General features: G+C 56.0%; 4 protein-coding genes across 4 annotated transcripts; 2 read left to right on the plus strand and 2 right to left on the minus strand.

The window, feature by feature from the left end:
• Positions 1 to 613: 613 nt before the first annotated feature.
• LOC117653881 (methyl farnesoate epoxidase-like) lies at positions 614 to 3703 on the plus strand. Its single transcript, XM_034399861.1, has 8 exons — positions 614 to 821; positions 1546 to 1676; positions 1792 to 2043; positions 2127 to 2551; positions 2636 to 2756; positions 2849 to 3029; positions 3102 to 3358; positions 3446 to 3703. The coding sequence occupies exons 2-8, from the start codon at positions 1562 to 1564 to the stop codon at positions 3667 to 3669; spliced, it is 1575 nt and encodes a 524-aa protein (XP_034255752.1). The 5' UTR covers positions 614 to 821; positions 1546 to 1561; the 3' UTR covers positions 3670 to 3703.
• Positions 3704 to 3737: 34 nt separating this feature from the next.
• LOC117653880 lies at positions 3738 to 7153 on the minus strand. The gene is made up of 7 exons (XM_034399860.1): positions 6664 to 7153; positions 5810 to 5948; positions 5488 to 5613; positions 5107 to 5371; positions 4943 to 5035; positions 4734 to 4872; positions 3738 to 4666 (listed from the first exon to the last, which is right to left on the minus strand). Exons 1-7 carry the CDS (start codon positions 6853 to 6855, stop codon positions 3848 to 3850), a joined length of 1773 nt encoding a protein of 590 aa, XP_034255751.1. The 5' UTR covers positions 6856 to 7153; the 3' UTR covers positions 3738 to 3847.
• A 399-nt stretch (positions 7154 to 7552) lies between these two features.
• LOC117653879 lies at positions 7553 to 12185 on the minus strand. Its single transcript, XM_034399859.1, has 9 exons — positions 11933 to 12185; positions 11642 to 11813; positions 10576 to 11553; positions 10155 to 10499; positions 9721 to 10065; positions 8908 to 9642; positions 8581 to 8825; positions 8204 to 8487; positions 7553 to 8124 (listed from the first exon to the last, which is right to left on the minus strand). Exons 2-9 carry the CDS (start codon positions 11810 to 11812, stop codon positions 7742 to 7744), a joined length of 3486 nt encoding a protein of 1161 aa, XP_034255750.1. The 5' UTR covers position 11813; positions 11933 to 12185; the 3' UTR covers positions 7553 to 7741.
• Positions 12186 to 12211: 26 nt separating this feature from the next.
• On the plus strand, positions 12212 to 13227 carry LOC117653882 (biogenesis of lysosome-related organelles complex 1 subunit 4). The gene is made up of 4 exons (XM_034399862.1): positions 12212 to 12396; positions 12516 to 12587; positions 12663 to 12887; positions 12977 to 13227. The coding sequence occupies exons 1-4, from the start codon at positions 12322 to 12324 to the stop codon at positions 13112 to 13114; spliced, it is 510 nt and encodes a 169-aa protein (XP_034255753.1). The 5' UTR covers positions 12212 to 12321; the 3' UTR covers positions 13115 to 13227.
• The last annotated feature ends 3381 nt before the right edge of the window (positions 13228 to 16608 follow it).

A 16608-nucleotide genomic window follows, 5' to 3' on the forward strand; every position in this document is an offset into this window, starting at 1 on the left:
GCTTATGGAGAGAAGCCTTGCTCTGACTCTGAAAGGGGAAGATGCAAATGAGGAGTCCGTTTTCCGTTCTAGAGCTAGTGTCCCTACGCGGTGCCAGTCAGCCAGTCAGAGCGCTATCATGATGCACGTGCTCCCCGAGCCTCCCTTTGCCACATGTTCACGTGTCCTACACTGTGTTACGGAAGGACAGAGTCTCGTGGGTAAACACCCCCGCCCCCTTTTCCAACCCCAAGGCTGCAACAAATTTTTACACCTCGTAATGCATCTTCACCCCTTTCTGCCACCTGGGAAAATAGCTCACCAACAACCACCTCTCAGATTGTCCAGTGCATGAATGAAATCACTCCCGAAACGAAAATACGGCCTGGAGTGAGCCCGAGACGCAATCCAAGGAGCCCCTGTCCCCGTCACTCGCTGGGGCTGGGAATAGCTCCCCGAGATGATCTGCCGCGACCCCAGTTCCCACTTGCCTTGGGACCCAAGGAGAGGCTCACCCTTGACCCCGCTAGAGCCCTGGTGCACCTTTTCGGAGCCTCGGCGGCCTCGGCCCTCGTCCCGGCTGGTCCCGGCTGGTCCCGGCTAGGCGAGCATTCGGCCCCTCAGTGCGCGGCGAGGCTGGTCGGCAGGGCATACCTGGGCGTATTAGGGCGTCGAAACGTAACCCAGCGCAGCCTAGCCACCGCCCGCGGCCTCAGCCTCGGCCACCTCGGCCAGTGGAGTCACTCCAGTGCAGTGAGGGACCTAGGACAGGGAAGGGACCTAGCGCGCCCACTGCACGCTCCGAGCCGCCGAAGGAAACCAACGTCCTGTACGAGTCGCCAGTAAGTAGCAGCATCCCGTCCGAAGTCCGGACATGTTGTAGGGAGCAAGGAGTGAATTTCGCCTTGGATTGTGCCGCACTGTACAACCGTTTGGCAGGTCAGCGGTTCATTTTATTGGCACGGTTGATTATCTGTATCACCTGATACTCAGCTCATAACAGCGTAGAATTTTTTTTAAAAAAAGCACATAAATATCTTACATGTACGTACGTTTTTTTGTGGGCGATGGATGCCCGAACTTGGAAAGCACGGGACGAGCGTTAAGAGTGTACAATCAGCTGGCAGTACGCTGGAAGTACCGGTGCTCCGAAGCCGGTGCCGGGAGCCGGCAGAGGAGACCCAGCTGATGCCTCGGCCCCACCTCGGCCCCACCTCGGCCCCGCCCCACGCCCCATCGGGTAGGTCGGGGTCGGCCAGTGGTCAGGGCCGAAGGGCCGTGAGTCAGGACGCTGGGATCTCGGCGAGGCCCTCCGCCTTCCTCGTCCCTCGAGCTGCATTGGTCTCGACCTCGGGCGTGGCGGGGCGGGGTGGGGCGGCATTCTCAGGGCGTGCGTCGCCCCCCCCCTCTCTTGTGTAGATTTACATTGGACGAAACCGTTTCCTTGTTCCGTCCCTGGCTTCTGCGTTCCACCCCTTGCAGGCGACTGTTGGCTCTTACCGCACAGCGCTTCGTTGTTGAATGTTGCCTCTCTCACGCGTCCCGTTCGATGTTCGATGCACGCAGTACTAGCCTTGCAGACATGGTCCTGGGGTGCTGTCTGCTGCCGATACCCGAGCTGTCCTTGCTGCTGCTGGCCGTGGTGCTGCTGACGCTGCTGCTGGCCGACATCAAGAAGCCCCCAGGCTACCCGCCAGGTACTGGAGTACGCCCCCGCCACGTGGACGTCCATGGAGCCGCCGCCGGGCCGCTTGGCTCGCGACGCTCCAGGAGCTCCAGGCTTCAGAACGTCCGTGACTGGTTGCGTTGCAGGCCCCGCCTGGTTCCCGGTCGTCGGCACGTACCTGCAGCATCGCCAGCTGCAACGCGAGTACGGCTACCTGCACGAGGTGTGGCGCAGCCTCTCGCGGCAGTACGGCGCCGTGGTGGGGCTGCGCCTGGGCCGCGACAGGGTCGTGGTGGTGTCCGGGGCCGCCGCCGTGCGCGAGGTGCTGACCCACAGCGCCTTCGACGGCCGCCCCGACGGCTTCTTCTTCCGGCTGCGCTGTTTCGGCGAGCGACTGGGTAACTAGCAAAGCTAGCAAAGCTACAACGCTAAATGGCGTTGCATGTGCGGGGACTCGAACCTGCGATGTGTCGGTCCGCAGGTGTGGTGTTCACGGAGGGCGAGCACTGGCAGGAGCAGCGGCGCTTCGCGGTGCGCGTGCTCAAGCAGTTCGGCCTGGGCGGCCGCAGCATGGAGGAGCAGGTGGCCGAGGAGGCCGCCGAGCTGGTGACGGCCCTGCGCGCGCGCGTGCTGGCGGCGCGCGGCGCGGACGGCTGCGTGGCCATGGCGCACGCCTTCGACGTCAGCGTGCTCAACTCGCTGTGGGCCATGCTGGCCGGCAGGCGGTTCGCGCTGGACGACGAGCGGCTGGCCGGCCTGCTGCACACGCTCAACGACTGCTTCCGCCAGACGGACGGCTCCGGCGGCCTGCTCAACCAGATGCCCTTCCTGCGACACCTCGCGCCTCGCCGCTGCGGCTACACGGACACCGTGCGCAACCTCAACAAGCTGTGGGACTTCCTCAGGGTGAGTACGAGGCGTCACGAGGGCCGCGGCAGCGTTTCTTCACCGTGCACGCGATGTTCACCATCACCGCCCCCACCCCCTCAGGAGACCATCGTTGAGCACGAGCAGACCAGGGTACCGACCAAGCCGCGTGACCTCATCGACGCCTTCCTGGAGGAGATGCAGGGCCGAAAGGGCACGGACAGCACGGGCAGCACGTACACAGGTGGGCGCCCGGGTCCCAGGTCGCCGTCTGCCGCTCCAAATCAAATGACACACGCAAAGGACTGACGTGCCCCCTCCGACTTGGCGTTGCAGAGAAGCAGCTGCTGTCGCTGCTGCTGGACTTGTTCATGGCAGGCGCCGAGACGACGAGCAACACGCTGGGCTTCACCGTCATGTTCCTGCTGCGCCGCCCCGACGTGCAGCGCCGCGCGCAGGAGGAGCTGGACCGCGTCGTGGGGCGAGGCCGGCAGCCCAGCCTGCAGGACAGGCCGCGGTGAGTGGCCAGCTCGTCGACGCAGGGTGGGTACGGCGAGCCGAGGCTGAGCGCCCCCTGTCTCTTCTCCAGGCTCAACTACCTGGAGGCGGTGCTGAAGGAGGCGCAGCGGCTGGCCAACGTGGCGCCCGTCGGCGTGCCGCACAGGGCGATGCAGAACGCCACCATCATGGGGCACACCGTCCCGAAGGACACCACCGTGCTGGCCAGCCTGTGGTCCGTGCACATGGACCGCGAGTACTGGGGCGACCCCGAGCGCTTCCGACCCGAGCGCTTTCTGGACGACGCCGGCCTCAAGTCCGCGGAGTACCTCCTGCCCTTCGGCCTGGGTCAGTACAGTTGCCACCGGGCGCTTCGCTCGGCCTGGCTCGGCGCCACGCTTGACCCGCAGCTCACACTCGTCGCTCCCGTTGCAGGCAAGAGACGCTGCCTGGGCGAGAAGCTGGCCCGCTCCAACCTGTTCATGTTCCTGGCCTTCTTGCTGCACCACTTCTCGATGGAGCCGTGCCCGAAGCACCCCGTCGGCGACCCGATAGAGGACCGCCACTTCCTCGACGGCTTCACCTTGTGCCCCAAGCCCTTCTGCGCGCTGCTCACTGCCAGGGACGCCGCAACGGAGCACGCCGACGGCCAGGGCTGAGGGACTGCGAGCAAGACTGCGAGCCTAGCGCATAGTAGAGTAGATCGTTTTTAAAATGACCATTCCGATTAAAAATCGTGTTTTTGTGCGTACGCCTTTGTTTTGAAAAGCCACCTTCGAACAAAAGACCACCATACGCGACATCTTACAAGCGATAATCGTTTTAATGACATACATCTCAGAAGCGGTCCTGCCTCACGGGACGCAGGTTGGCCCTTCCCGCCGCCAGGGCCCTGTCGGCAGCGCCACCGTCACCGCGTCTCCGCGCCGGCGGCGAGTAGTCCACGGGGGGCAGGGCGGGGGCCTGAGGGGCTTGGAAGTGGGGCTGGGAGGGGGGCTGGAAAAGTGCGTGTGAGGGGGCCTGCGAGGGGCCTTGGTAGTGGGTCTGTGAGGGGGCCTGGAAAAGTGCGTGTGAGGGGGCCTGGGAGGGGGGCTGGAAAAGTGCGTGTGAGGGGGCCTGAGGGGGGCCTTGGTAGTGGGTCTGGCTGGGGGGCTGGAAAAGTGCGTGTGAGGGGGCCTGAGGGGGGCCTTGGTAGTGGGTCTGGCTGGGGGGCTGGAAAAGTGCATGTGAGGGGGCCTGAGGGGGGCCTTGGTAGTGGGTCTGCGTGGGGGCCTGGAAAAGTGCATGTGAGGGGGCCTGAGGGGGGCCTTGGTAGTGGGTCTGGGTGGGGGCCTGGAAAAGGGCGTGGGAAGGGACGTGCGAGGGAGGATCGGCGAGCGCGGCTCGTGACAGTCGCAGCCCCTGGCCCGTCTCGGGGTAGCCGACGGGCAGGGGGCCGGGGCTGAGGGGCCCGAGGGCGGCGCGGAGTCTGCCGCTGGGGAAGTGCTGGCTGAGGTGGTGGTCTTCGACGTGGTGTTGTGGCGGCGCGTCCTCCACGAAGCCGTAGCGATGGTGCGGCGGGGGCCGGTCCTCGAGGCGGCCGCGTCGCACGTGCACGTCGACGTGCTTGTCCACCTCCTCCATCCACATCAAGTGGGAGATGTCTTCGGGGTCATCCTGCAAGCGGTGCCACGGCCGGTTAGCGGACATTCGACAACGACTCGAAACGCTGTGGGTGACTCACCTTGCTGAGGTAGCCGAGGTCGTGCCCGGGGTGCGCGTTGGCACGCTGGTTCCCGTTCTGATCGGGCTTGAAGGTCCTCCAGGGGTGCTCCGCCTCGTCCGGGACGAACACGGGGTTGTCCATGCCCTCCTTGTCGCCACTGTGGAGGAAAAATGAGACTGCATCACGAAAGCCCAGCATCTCCACCTTAACGCGGCGCGCACTCTCACTTTGGGTACAGGAAGCCGTCGATGGGTCCGTCTGCTTTGGTGGCGGCCTGCGACGCGCTGGCCGCGTCGCCCTGGTTCCGGTAGTTATGCAGCCTGGAACCAAGGCTGAAGTAAAGAACAGGTCTCTCGGTCGGAACGACAACAGGATTGATTCTGTGAGTCACCTCCGCAGCACCAGCAGCATGCAGGCCACGTTGGCCAGCAGCAGCACGCCGCCGCGCAGGGCCAGGGCGAGGACGGCGCCGGGGCACAAGCGCAGCGCCGTGAAGCCATCGTCGGGCCAGTACTTTTGCCAGCTCTCCAGCAGCACCAGGTCGCGCACCATGGCGGCGGCCACCATCACGTCCACCGTGGTGACGACGATCACGGACGCGGCCCACAGCACCACCGCCGCGAGGTCGGCCCGCGGGTTGGCGCCGCAGCACAGCCCTGCGAAAGGCGCCGAAAGGCGCCGACAAGCAGTTAGGCTACTCGGAATGGGACTGCGGCACCGGCGGGCACCTTCAGAAACCTGTGGCGACGCGTCGCCCTGGAACCAAACTTACGCGTCAGCAGCACGAACGACAGCAGGAGCATGAGGGCGTTGGCGGCGAGCGTGGCGATGGAGAAGTACAGCATCTGCGTGGCCGACACGACGCCCTCCTCTGGGAGGTCGGGCAAGGCGGCGTTCTCTGCGACAGGGCATCAAGGCCGTCATGGCGCCTGCGAGCGGCGGACTGACGCGCCCGCAGCGCCGGGCTGCCGGCGTGGTGCCTACCTCCGCGGCGCTCGCTCCGCCGATTGGAGGAACGCCACGCGCACACGTACGGCCAGAACGGCCGCGTGAGGCGAACTTCTCTTTCCACGCGCTGACCTCAGACTGCTTACCCTTAAAGTACATGTTGTACATGATGAACTCCCAGCTGTTCCATTTTTCGATCTCTTCCGTGATGTCCGGCACGGGCAGCATGCCGTAGTGCAGCAACACGGCCAGGGCGCCGAGCGCCGTCCACACGATGCCCTGGAGCTGCACCCACCTCATGTTAGTCTGGTTTGCATCCCAATGACGTCATTCCGACTGCCGACTGATTACGCAGGGTTTTGTCGCTCTGCCACTCTCGAGCACCCCTTCGGAACGCCCCGTGAGTGCGAGAGAGACACAGCGAGGAAATCAGCCCACTGTTGACCGAGTGCTGTCTAATTTTCCTGCTGCGCCGCATGTTGTGTTGTCTCTCTGTCTTTCTCGCACTCATGGAGCGGCCTGTTGGAGCGCGAGAGAGATAGAGAGATAGAGCTAAGAGACTCTGTTCGGAGTCGGCCTTCGTCAAGGGGCCAAGGAGTGGGTTAGGCAAGAGGACGAGCAGTCCTCTGTTCGTCGCCTCGGGACTTTCCTTCCGAGGCCCTGGTCATGCCCTGGCCCAGAACAGGGAGGTGGGAGTCATTCATCACAGCGTCAGCCAAACAGCCTATCTTATCGAAAACGCGCTTCATCGGTGTGAGTGCATCACGGCCATTTGTGAGGAACCTTCACGCAAATCGCGAAACACGGCCCTTTGTGCTAGCTCGTCTCAACCCCGGACTTAACGACTAGAACCTAGGGGTGGCTTCGGCCCGCCCTGCATAACGTTTCGTCGCTCTGTCCCTCTCGCACCTCTATGCTTTGCGACACGCCTGAATGAGCGCGAGAGAGACAGAGCGATGACAGCGACGCGCGGAGTTACTCTGCTGACGCTGAAGCTCACCAAGGTCGACGTGGCGGCCCGCTTCGCCGCCGTCCTGAAGGCGCGCTCCGCCTTGGTGGTCCGCGATTGCAGCCTGGACGGCGAGCTGAAGCGCGGCGGCGGCGTGGAGGGGTGCTGCTTGTGGAACAGGTTCATGTCCTCGGCGACCTGGGGGTGGTTCAGGGCGGGTCCCGCTTGCCCGTTCCCCGCCATCCTGGCCGTGTTGTGCGTCAGCGCGAGTGACCGCCGCTAGCCGCTCTGCTTGGTCAGGATCGGGCGCGACAGCCGACAGCCCGGCCGTGCGCAGCAGTGCGCAGCGGGTGGATGACGGAGGTGCACTAGGGCCGCCAGGGCCGCTAGGGCGGCCAGGGACCTCGCCGATGACGACCTATCCACGAGGCGCTGTCTCGGCGCTGTCGATCCGCGTCACTCGGGTGCCGGACGGCGAGGACTCGCGGCGGCTGGGGGTGGGGGAGACCCGGGGCCACCACAGGGAAGGCCCAACCATCCGAGCGCTTGGCGGGCCCTCTACCTCTACGACGGGCTTCTCTCTACCTCCCCTCCCGCTGCCCGAGTGCGGTTCGCTCCTATCTAATCATGCCGGCGTTATCAACAAGCCATCGCTGGCCCGGCCCACCCGGGCTGCACCGCGGTGGGCCGCGCAGGGCACAGGTGGTGAGATATTCCCAGTGCCGCCGCCGCCGCGGATTCGAACGGCGGAGTCAGCACGGCGATACTCCGCGCCATCGTGCTGCTTCATTCCACCGAGGCCGGAGTATCGGCGACGCTGTAGAAGCTTACAAGTCCGGAAAGCAGGGCGCACGCGAAGCATGCGAGGAAGTGGGTGAAAGAATCAAAAGTTTAAGTACTGATACTCGTACTTGCGCAGGGGAAATAATGGACCAAAAAGTAATTGTTTAGTTTATTTTTGGTAACATTAAGGGTTACATATCACAGAACTGTTTCAGTGGGGAGAGTAAAAAACATTGCATGATAAGAAATCAATAGGATATGACTAGAATATGAGAACACATATGTATGGACGGATAGACAGAAACATTAATTATAGATTCAAAGATTTAACAGGGCACTGATCAAGCTAAGCTGAACATGACAGAGAAGTTGATTCATCCAATTCAGGAAGCTCAGCATCAGACCCATCAGCTGTAGAATACACACAATCTTCTGAGAAATTTGGCTGATGAATTCTTTTCATGTGCTTTCGAAGAGCGCTTCCAGTTATGAACTTCTTGGGACATTTTTCACATGGATGTGGCCTTTCTCCAGTGTGACTACGCATGTGAACATTCAGTCTTTGAGAGAAGGTCTTCTTACAAATTGGACAGGTAACTTTTTTTATTTTGTCCAGATGCCACTTCAAATGAACTTGAAGATAAGACTTGCTCAAGAAGCCCTTTTGACATTTGTCACACTTGTAAGGCTTACTATCTTTATGTGAATTAATGTGAGTTTCATAAAAGTCTGCAAATTCGCCAGAAAACCTTGAATTTATTACATCTAAAGGAAAGATTTAAAAGTAATAAATATAAAGTGTACTGACCTTTCCGAGTAAATCCTTGAGAACAAACTTCACAGGTAAAAGGCTTTTTTGTATCATGAGATTTAGCATGGTGATTTAAATTACCCAAACTTTTGTACCGCCGCCCACAAAATTTGCACTCAAATTTCTTGTCATTTGAATGACTTCTTTTGTGGGCCTCCAAATCACTGGGTTTAATAAAAGTCCTATCACATTGATCACATTTTGATAATGCCTTTTTTAGTATGTGGGTGGTTTTGATGTGATGTTCCAAGTGACTTCGGAGCTGGAAGGTTTTGCTACATCTAAGTAAGGGAGATGGAAAACAAAAATGTTAAGTTAAAAGATTTACAAGAATTTTTAGAATAATATTTAGAAACAATACTATTGAAACTCACTTATAACAAACAAAAGGGGATGAGTAAGATCGGGAATTTCCCTGAGCTCCTCTCTTATTACTCATCACAACTTTTTGGGAAGATGAAGTTGACTTCTCTCCAGAATGGTCTCTCAAATGTGTTTGGTACACACATGGATGGGAAAATTTTATGGCACAGACTTCACAGTGTTTTTGATAAATAAAATGTACAAGAAACATATGATCATCAAGCTGTGCTTGGTTGTGATTAAGTTGCCCACAGAGCTGAAAAAATAAAACTCTTATGATTTTTAAAGCTTAACAAAATAGAAATAGGTAACAAAAACTGGGGAAAAGCTGAGCATACCTCACACAGAGAAGAATCAGATTGTGAATAAGAAGACAAATGACTGTTCAGATGTTGGATTGAAACAAACAAATTATCACAAACATCACAGGCTATGCTAAGCTGTTGATCTATATTTTTTTGTCTTTGAATATTTTCTTGAATCTTCTTATCTGATCTCAGGATCTCATGACAATTTTTATTCAGGCAATCTAAACTATGAGGGCTTTGTTCCTCAGCTTGCCGAACATTAGTTGGAAGGTTGAGAGGCAAACAATTTTCCTCCTTCTCTAAAATGTCTTTTGGTTGTTTTCCTTTCCTACCTTCATCCTTGTCACACTGTCTAAAAATGTCTTCTTTGCAATTTGTTGAAGACCGCAAATTTTTTTCTCCATAGCTTGCACCCCCATAAGCTTCAACTGTTCCACCCACCTGCTGAAATTCACTTAATTCTTTTGAACCCTCCAAGGTGGCATTCACATCACTGAGAGTGTATGTCTCAATCTGTGAATTAATTGACTCCCTATCTTTCATTGTTGATAAAGAATCAGATGAGACTTGATACAATAAAGAAGGAATTTTTGACGGCTTCGTCGATTCTTCATTTCCAATTGTGTGAGTGGTGTTATCTCCACCATGCATTAGTTGAGATGCGTGGTGTTGACCCAAGGATAGACTCACTTTGTTGATACTGTTCGCTAGGGAGAGGGCTCTCCCCGAAAGTAATAAATATTCTTTTTGTTCGTTGTTGTTCATCTGATGTGGGAATATGACATGTTATGAGTTTCAAATAAAGCAAGACGAATATTTCAAAAAGAAGAAACATCTTCTTACTGTTTTCTGTTGATTTGATTGCTCTTGAAGACTCACAGGTCTTGCAACACTGGGGTTTCCAACAATAGAATCCTGAAATAGCTCTTGAACACAAGCAGCAACTGAGGGATCTTTGACTCTTGAGTGAATATTCATTATTGAACCCTCATCTGGATCCATCAAATTGATTGGTAACTTGGCAACTACCTGAGGTTTAGGCCCACTTTTCATCAAAGCTGCAATATCTTGCTTCAGTGATTCCAGTTTGCTTTCAAGAGTGTCTACTGTATCCACCAAATTAAAGCAGCTCTGACATAATAACTTCCCATTTACATCCAGAAAGTCAGTAACTTCAATTGATACAACCTGAAGAAAAAAAAACAAAAACAATTAGAAATACAACCACATTAGACATCAGTTTGAATTGGTTTGACTATATTTTCTTTGAAGCAGACCTCATTAAGTTTAGTAAGTACTGGGGTGTGAGAACTTGTTGTGAGTGGCATCTGGTTATTCATTTGGACAAAAACACTTCCTGAGTTGGAATCAGAGGCACTTTTCCCACATATTACACACTTCAAGATAGTATGGTAAGGAGTCATGCAGTTTTTTAGATGTGACTCAGACTGCAGTTTTGTGTCTTCTACAGTGCTGGGTTCTTTTGATTCCTTCAGAGGTATGGAATGATCTAAACCGGCTATGTCTTCATTCCTGATGGCAGCTGCACATCTGTTAATTGAATTCTCTTCTTCACTTACAACACCTTGAAGCAAGGAACACTTTATATCTTCAATAAAAATCTGAAAAACGCATTAGTTTTTAATAGCATATTATACATCAGAAAAATATTTGTTAAAAACCAAGCATTTTGCATACCTCACTCTCAGTCATTTGCGATCCAAGGTCATCCCCTGTATCCTCGACAATTATGTCACTTTCATCACTATCACTTGCAGCAGATGATAGCTGATTGCTCAGCTCTGCTGGCCTTCCTTGACTCTCCTGATTTCCTGGATGAGTGTATGCACTGCAGCTAGGCATGTACTGGTCGAAATGTTCCTGAGTGAAATTAGTCTCAACCCGAGTAGCAGCACCCGTATTTACGTGCGATGATGTCTTGCCTTGAACACTGTTTTCAAGAAGCATTTGAGGCACTTCTGTTTCTTTAAAGTTCTCTTCCTGAAGTTGAAGAGAAAAAAGAGCATCTTCTGAAATTATTCCTGGTATTTGTTGTGAAGAATAAGCACAGTAAGAGTCTTTCAATTCAAGTCCTTTTCCACTGAGATCAGATTTCCCACAATAATTTGATGTCATACTAGTATTGGATTCTCCCATATCCTGATTCTTTTGGTCAGCTGGGTCAAGCAAAATGTAATTGATTTGTGGTGCTGGGCTCTGGTCAGGATACTTGTATGCAGCTTTCTGCATTTGAGGTGTGTTATAAGCTGCAAACCAAGCCTGTGAATCCATCGCTGACCCAGCACTTTTGGCTGGTAGGCTCACAAGATCTCTAATCGGTGTAACTTTAGAGTAGAGGTCACTAATTGGTGAACAAAGCTGACTTTCCACTGGCACAAAAGTGCCACCATTGGAACTGCAGCATGGGCTCAATTGGGCACTGCATATCGCAACCTTGTCTGACATAGAGGGATGCCATTGAAATGAATCCAGTTGACTGTATCCACTAAAACCAGATGAAGAAAAAGAGTTTTGACCAGGAAATCTATTATAGATGGCATTATATAATGAGTTTGTAGGATCCGCTCCCATTCCGACTGTTGGGGAAGAATAATTAACTGTAGGATCCTTCCTGCAAGCTGGTGATGATCGGACATGGGCTATAGCTTGAGCTGCCTGAATAATGAAACACAGAAAGGAACATTCAGTACAAGTCAAAATCATTGCAAGCAAACGTAAATGAGTTCTTTCCAATTCGGCTTACCTCTGTTGAGATAATTCCACAAACTTGGCAATGGTAATGGTCAGAGGTATAAGTGCAGGAGTTGAAGCAGCAATCGACACCTCTAAACAGAAGTCCACAGGCATCAGCATCCCAGGATGATGCATCTTTCCCAGCGAGATCCTTTTTGAGTTCCTCATTGGTGCCCTCCATTCTAGAGAGATGACAGATCAACAAAGTGAATCCGCTACCTATACTGGACCCTGCCACTGAACATCACTGGTACACATTGCTCAGAAAGTATAAAAGAGAACTTAAAACTTAATGACACACCTTTCCACTTTATGAATCCTGAATTTATGCTGCAGTCATTTCACAATATGGGATTTTCCCTGTTCCATTCATTATGTCGACTTTAATAACAACGTGTCAGTCTGGTTCCATTTCATCCAGTCTTCAGTAACGTTACTGATGAACTAAATAGACAAACCATCGTCCTATGCAGCAGATTGGTTTTGTTTACATCCAAGTTCCGTTCCGTTCAGTGTAGGTTATGTTTGTACAGTAGTGTACAGTGGTCGATTGGTCGGTCGGCGCCCGTCGGCCCAAGGAACGGGGGAACGTACCCCCGTGTTTACGGTTTGGGGGAGGGGGTGTGATGAAGAGTGCGATCTGTCAGTGTATTTATTTACATTCAAAAATTTCCCCTCCGTTCAAGACCCATGCCAGCAGATAAAATGGTTCCAGAATTAGCAGATGACTATGCTGCATTCCTTAAGTTTGACTTGACTAAAGAGGTATGGATATTTATGTGTTCATAATATGTGAAGATTCTACTTTAACCTCGAACCTAATGCATTTATTTTTAATATAAATATCCATTTGACGTTACATTGACTTTCTTTCAAAATTACAGCTTAGTGCAGCGACAGAATCAGTGGAGGATATGTTGACAAGATTAGAAGAATTTCAAAGTCTTATTCACATGGTATTAATTTGTTTGGATATTTTCAAATTATGTTCACATATCTGTGAATCTCCAAATCACTTTCTTTATCTGCAGGTTGAAGCTGATGGGTTTGAAGGCGTGAACTCTTTGTCAACCGAGATCCTTGGTCGCAAAGGCGAATTAAAGCAGTTAGGTGATCGCATCGATGGATTGGAGCATCTAGTCCATCGGGTCAAGCATGATGTTGACAAAGTTGAATCGCTTCTAAACACAGCTGAAGCAGAGGCTAACTCAGCAGATGGTGCACCAATTTTGAAAGCCCTTGGCTCTCTTTTCACAGTAAGAGAAAGTATAAGTGTTTTTACAAATTTATTTGTTTGCACACCTGCAACGAATTTAAAGCTCTGGCATTTATCGTAACTTTTCAGAAGAAACCTGTCGTGGATTTGGCAGGCACATCAAGAACAGCTCCTTCCACACCATTCTCCCCTCCTGAAATATTCCAAGCCGACAAAGTATTTTCCTCACCAAATGATGCAGAATCGTCATCTGAACAGTCCAAATGATATTATAGTAACAAATTCTTGTTAACTTCTAACAGAAAGTCTATGTTATGTCTGTTTTGGATTATTCATGTTATAAAAAATATAGTTTGATAAAATAAAATTTTTGAACAGGTTTCTTGCTCTTGACTGAGTGCTCTCCCGGTCTCTGTCCCACTCTAGCGCCTGGACGCAGGCAACTTCTCTGACACCAGAGAGCGGGACGAGCGCCTGCAGATAGGCTACCTCTCCGGCACTTACCTTCGACCGGAGCGCCTGAAAGTAGGCAACACTTTTGACATCCATTTCACTCTGACGCCTGGCGGTAGGCAACGTTACAGAGATGCCCGGAACCCTGGGTGCCAGGGCCAGGCAGCAGGACTTATTTTCCTCGATAGTAACACGAAGTTCGTTGGGCGGCGGGGCCCAGGCCGCCCAGCCTCACTGCCACGTGCCGTCGCAGGCATCTCAGTCCCCTCCCCGGCCGAATCTATCGGATTGGAACCCATCCGACCGCAGCCAGCGAGGCAGGCGAAGCACACCCGCGATTTGGACTGAGATGGGCTGTAAAAGTAATTCTAGGGTCAGGCATTCTTTCGCAAACCGGCTTTGCAAGTAGTTGAGGCCTGGCTCGTCCTGCGGCCGCCGCGCCACGCCAGGCGCCCCCCTCTTTTCTCTCTCTCTCCCTCTCTCCTGCCCCGGCCGCAAGCTGAGCCGCCGCTTGTGCGAGCGAGACGGCGCGATGCGTTGGGCGTCGCGTCGCCGCGTCGCGGTCGTGACGTGGAGTTCGAACGCGGCCCCCGGGTTGCTGAACTGTGATGAGGTGTTGCGGCCCGGCCAGTGAAGCGACCATCTCTCTCGCACTCGCGGCCTGGGCCAGCCTGGGCAGCCCTGCGGCCGCCATGCCTGGCCGCCTGGCCATGCCGCAGCGCAGTGCTGCAGCAGTGCTGTTCTCTGCACTGGGTCACAGTGTGAACGCCCTTCACTGGCCTGGCCGCTGGGGCCGCTGGGCTTGCCGGCGTAGTGGAGGGCGGGGCGGGACGTGGCGGTCGGTCCGGGGACGCCCGGCCTGGACCTGGGGGACCGCGCGCGCTCTCCGCTCTTCATTCAGAGCGAACAGGTGGGAAAGAGGGGTTAAAAAGGAAAGGAGGATGGGCAGGGCCGGCAGTGCAGCCTCGTCGCGAACCGCCGCAGCTGGAGTCTTAGTCTTCGGGCCGGTGGAGGCGGCAACCCGCGCACCCGGCGCACGGCCGCCGTCGTGCTGCCCGTCGTTCCCGTCGTCCGTCTCCAGGCGTGGACCGGGGGTGGGGAAGGGAAGGGGGCGGGCATGTTTGGGCTGAGGGGCGTTGCACCCGAGCGGCTTGCGTCTTTTTGACGCGTTTGGACGGCCGCCCCGCGATGTATCCGCGGTGTCTCTGCGATGCGTCACGACGCCGCGACGCGGGATGGGGAATGCACGCCTCGTCTGCGAAGCGCGAAACGCGAACCGCGAAGCGCGACCGGCCAGGCAGCCGCGGCGCCGAGCGGCCTGCGCGGCCTGCGCGGCCTGGCCGTGATGAGACGTGATGAACCATCCTGAAATTCTTGTGCCTTGTTCGAGTTCGCTCACACCACGCCGCCCCTCGCCATCCCCCCCTCCCCGCCGCGCCCCACCCCACCACGCCCCGCGCCTCCTGCCACGCCCCGTCACACGCTCGCACACCGACTTCGCCGGAGAAACGCCTCCCTTTTCCATTTTCGTTTGTTATTTATCATCAAAAGGGTCCTCTATTGAATTCCCTGTACGAACCAGTCACCCCATCGGCCAAAACGCCATGCCGAGTTTGCGTTCCCTGCCCTGGAGTTTGCGTCATCGAAGGCAATTTTGATCCAATGCGGTGATGTGATCTCATCAGCAGTTCAGCGACCCCCGGCTGCTGGTCTTTCGTCTTTCTCACGAACCTGGCGGATCGTCTGACTTAGTGTTGCCTCACTCACGTGCCGAGCCTGGCCGGCCTGGCCGGGCCTGCAGACTGAGAGTCGTTTTCGTCGCTCTGTCTCTCTCGCACTCATGGAGTATACCGCGCAGGTGCGAGGGAGACAGACCCAGTCTGCTGGCCGAGCTCGGCCGGCAATCACGCACACTGGCAAACAGCGCGACACTGGTGTCACAGTGGTGTCACGCGGATCGGTAATGACTGGAAGGTGTGGCCAGCTCTCCAGGGGGGCCGGCGTCTCTGCCGAGGCAGGGCCCCATTAGAATCAAGTGATGTGTATCATCTTTTCTCGAAGTAGGGATGGATAAAATTTAGCCAAGACTGCGTAGGCTGCGAAGGGGGCCTAAGAGGCTAAGAGAGGGCCGGAAAGGACAACGAACCCGATTCGCCGCGCCGCGCGTCGCACCGCGTCGCACCGCGTCGCACCGCGGGCCGCAACACGCCGCGCCGCCAGCCATCCCGTCCACGCTTGCGTCCACGCTTGCGTCCACGCTTGCGTCCACGCTTGCGTCCAGGCCATGGAGGGCCCCGTCGCCCTGGTGGCGGAGCGAAGGAGCGAATCGTCGACCCCTACTGACCGCCGCCCCTGCCCGCACCGCGGTTCCACACCACGCCATGGCAACGCCACGCCACGCCACGCCACGGCAACACCACGCCACGGCAACGCCACGCCACGGCAACGCCAAGCCACGGCAACGCCACGCCACGGCAACGCCACGCTCCGTCCGCGAAGCCGCGGGGCCGCGAAGCATGCGCGAAGGAAGGGAGCTTCCTTGCTACACCTGTAATTTGGGGGAAATTTACGAGCAGGTAGGCGTGCGTGAGGCATAGGAGGGGGAGGAGGAGTGAACTCCGAGAGCAGAGGCACATGACCGACGAGGCCCCCAGCAGCCCCAGCCCGTCCAGCCCGCCCCAGGCCGCCCCAGGCGGAAGTGGCGAACGAGAGAGAAGGACCGGAGCGGCGTAAGTTCAAGTTAGGGGTTCACTCTCGAGTTGGGCCAAATCGCCCGGCCGCGCGCACCGCCCGCCGCCGCCCACCCCTGGAGGGAACCGCCATGAACCACCGCGGGGGCGCCCGGCCGCCACGGCCACGTCCACCGACAAGAAGTGCCCAATCGTGCAATGCGACTGCTTGGCTGCGTGGCTACGTGGCCACGACCTGGGGCCCGGGCCTGGGCTGGGCCCCGCGGAGGGCTCCAGGGCCCCGCTCGCGGCCCGGCCCCCGCAGGGTCCGTGGCGGCCCGTGGCCCCAGGCCAATACAAGCAGGCGCTGTGGGGTCGACGCCCCAGCCCGTCCCAGCCCGTCCCAGCAGGCTGAATCCGAGCAGTGCTTTCGTCGCTCTGTCTCTCTCGTACTCCCGGGGCGTTACGTTGGCGTGCGAGAGAGACGAAGAGCGATGAGAAGGTGTAAAGAATCAGCCTACAGCCCCTCGCGGAGACCACGGAGTTGCACGGAGCCCCTGTTCTGCGAGCTTCGGGGCTCTGGGCCGGGGCCCGCCGCCTGGTGGCCCGGGCCACCGCGCCGCGGCTGCGGCTACCGCG

This window comes from Thrips palmi, unplaced genomic scaffold (assembly GCF_012932325.1).
Source record: "Thrips palmi isolate BJ-2018 unplaced genomic scaffold, TpBJ-2018v1 HiC_scaffold_8, whole genome shotgun sequence".
In the NCBI taxonomy this organism is placed as follows: domain Eukaryota; kingdom Metazoa; phylum Arthropoda; class Insecta; order Thysanoptera; family Thripidae; genus Thrips; species Thrips palmi.

Coding starts and splice junctions, on each gene's coding strand:
- LOC117653880 (XM_034399860.1), bottom strand. CDS start 6,855: ATGGCGGGGAACGGGCAAGCGGGACCCGCCCTGAACCACCCCCAGGTC. Junction 5,614..5,809: donor GTACAACATGTACTTTAAGG/GTAAGCAGTCTG, acceptor GCCCTGTCGCAG/AGAACGCCGCCTTGCCCGAC. Junction 4,873..4,942: donor GACGGCTTCCTGTACCCAAA/GTGAGAGTGCGC, acceptor TTTCCTCCACAG/TGGCGACAAGGAGGGCATGG.
- LOC117653879 (XM_034399859.1), bottom strand. CDS start 11,812: ATGGAGGGCACCAATGAGGAACTCAAAAAGGATCTCGCTGGGAAAGAT. Junction 9,643..9,720: donor AATCAAATCAACAGAAAACA/GTAAGAAGATGT, acceptor TTCCCACATCAG/ATGAACAACAACGAACAAAA. Junction 8,488..8,580: donor TCCCCTTTTGTTTGTTATAA/GTGAGTTTCAAT, acceptor TCCCTTACTTAG/ATGTAGCAAAACCTTCCAGC.
- LOC117653881 (XM_034399861.1), top strand. CDS start 1,562: ATGGTCCTGGGGTGCTGTCTGCTGCCGATACCCGAGCTGTCCTTGCTG. Junction 1,677..1,791: donor GCCCCCAGGCTACCCGCCAG/GTACTGGAGTAC, acceptor GTTGCGTTGCAG/GCCCCGCCTGGTTCCCGGTC. Junction 2,757..2,848: donor CACGGGCAGCACGTACACAG/GTGGGCGCCCGG, acceptor TTGGCGTTGCAG/AGAAGCAGCTGCTGTCGCTG.
- LOC117653882 (XM_034399862.1), top strand. CDS start 12,322: ATGCCAGCAGATAAAATGGTTCCAGAATTAGCAGATGACTATGCTGCA. Junction 12,397..12,515: donor AGTTTGACTTGACTAAAGAG/GTATGGATATTT, acceptor TCAAAATTACAG/CTTAGTGCAGCGACAGAATC. Junction 12,588..12,662: donor TTCAAAGTCTTATTCACATG/GTATTAATTTGT, acceptor CTTTATCTGCAG/GTTGAAGCTGATGGGTTTGA.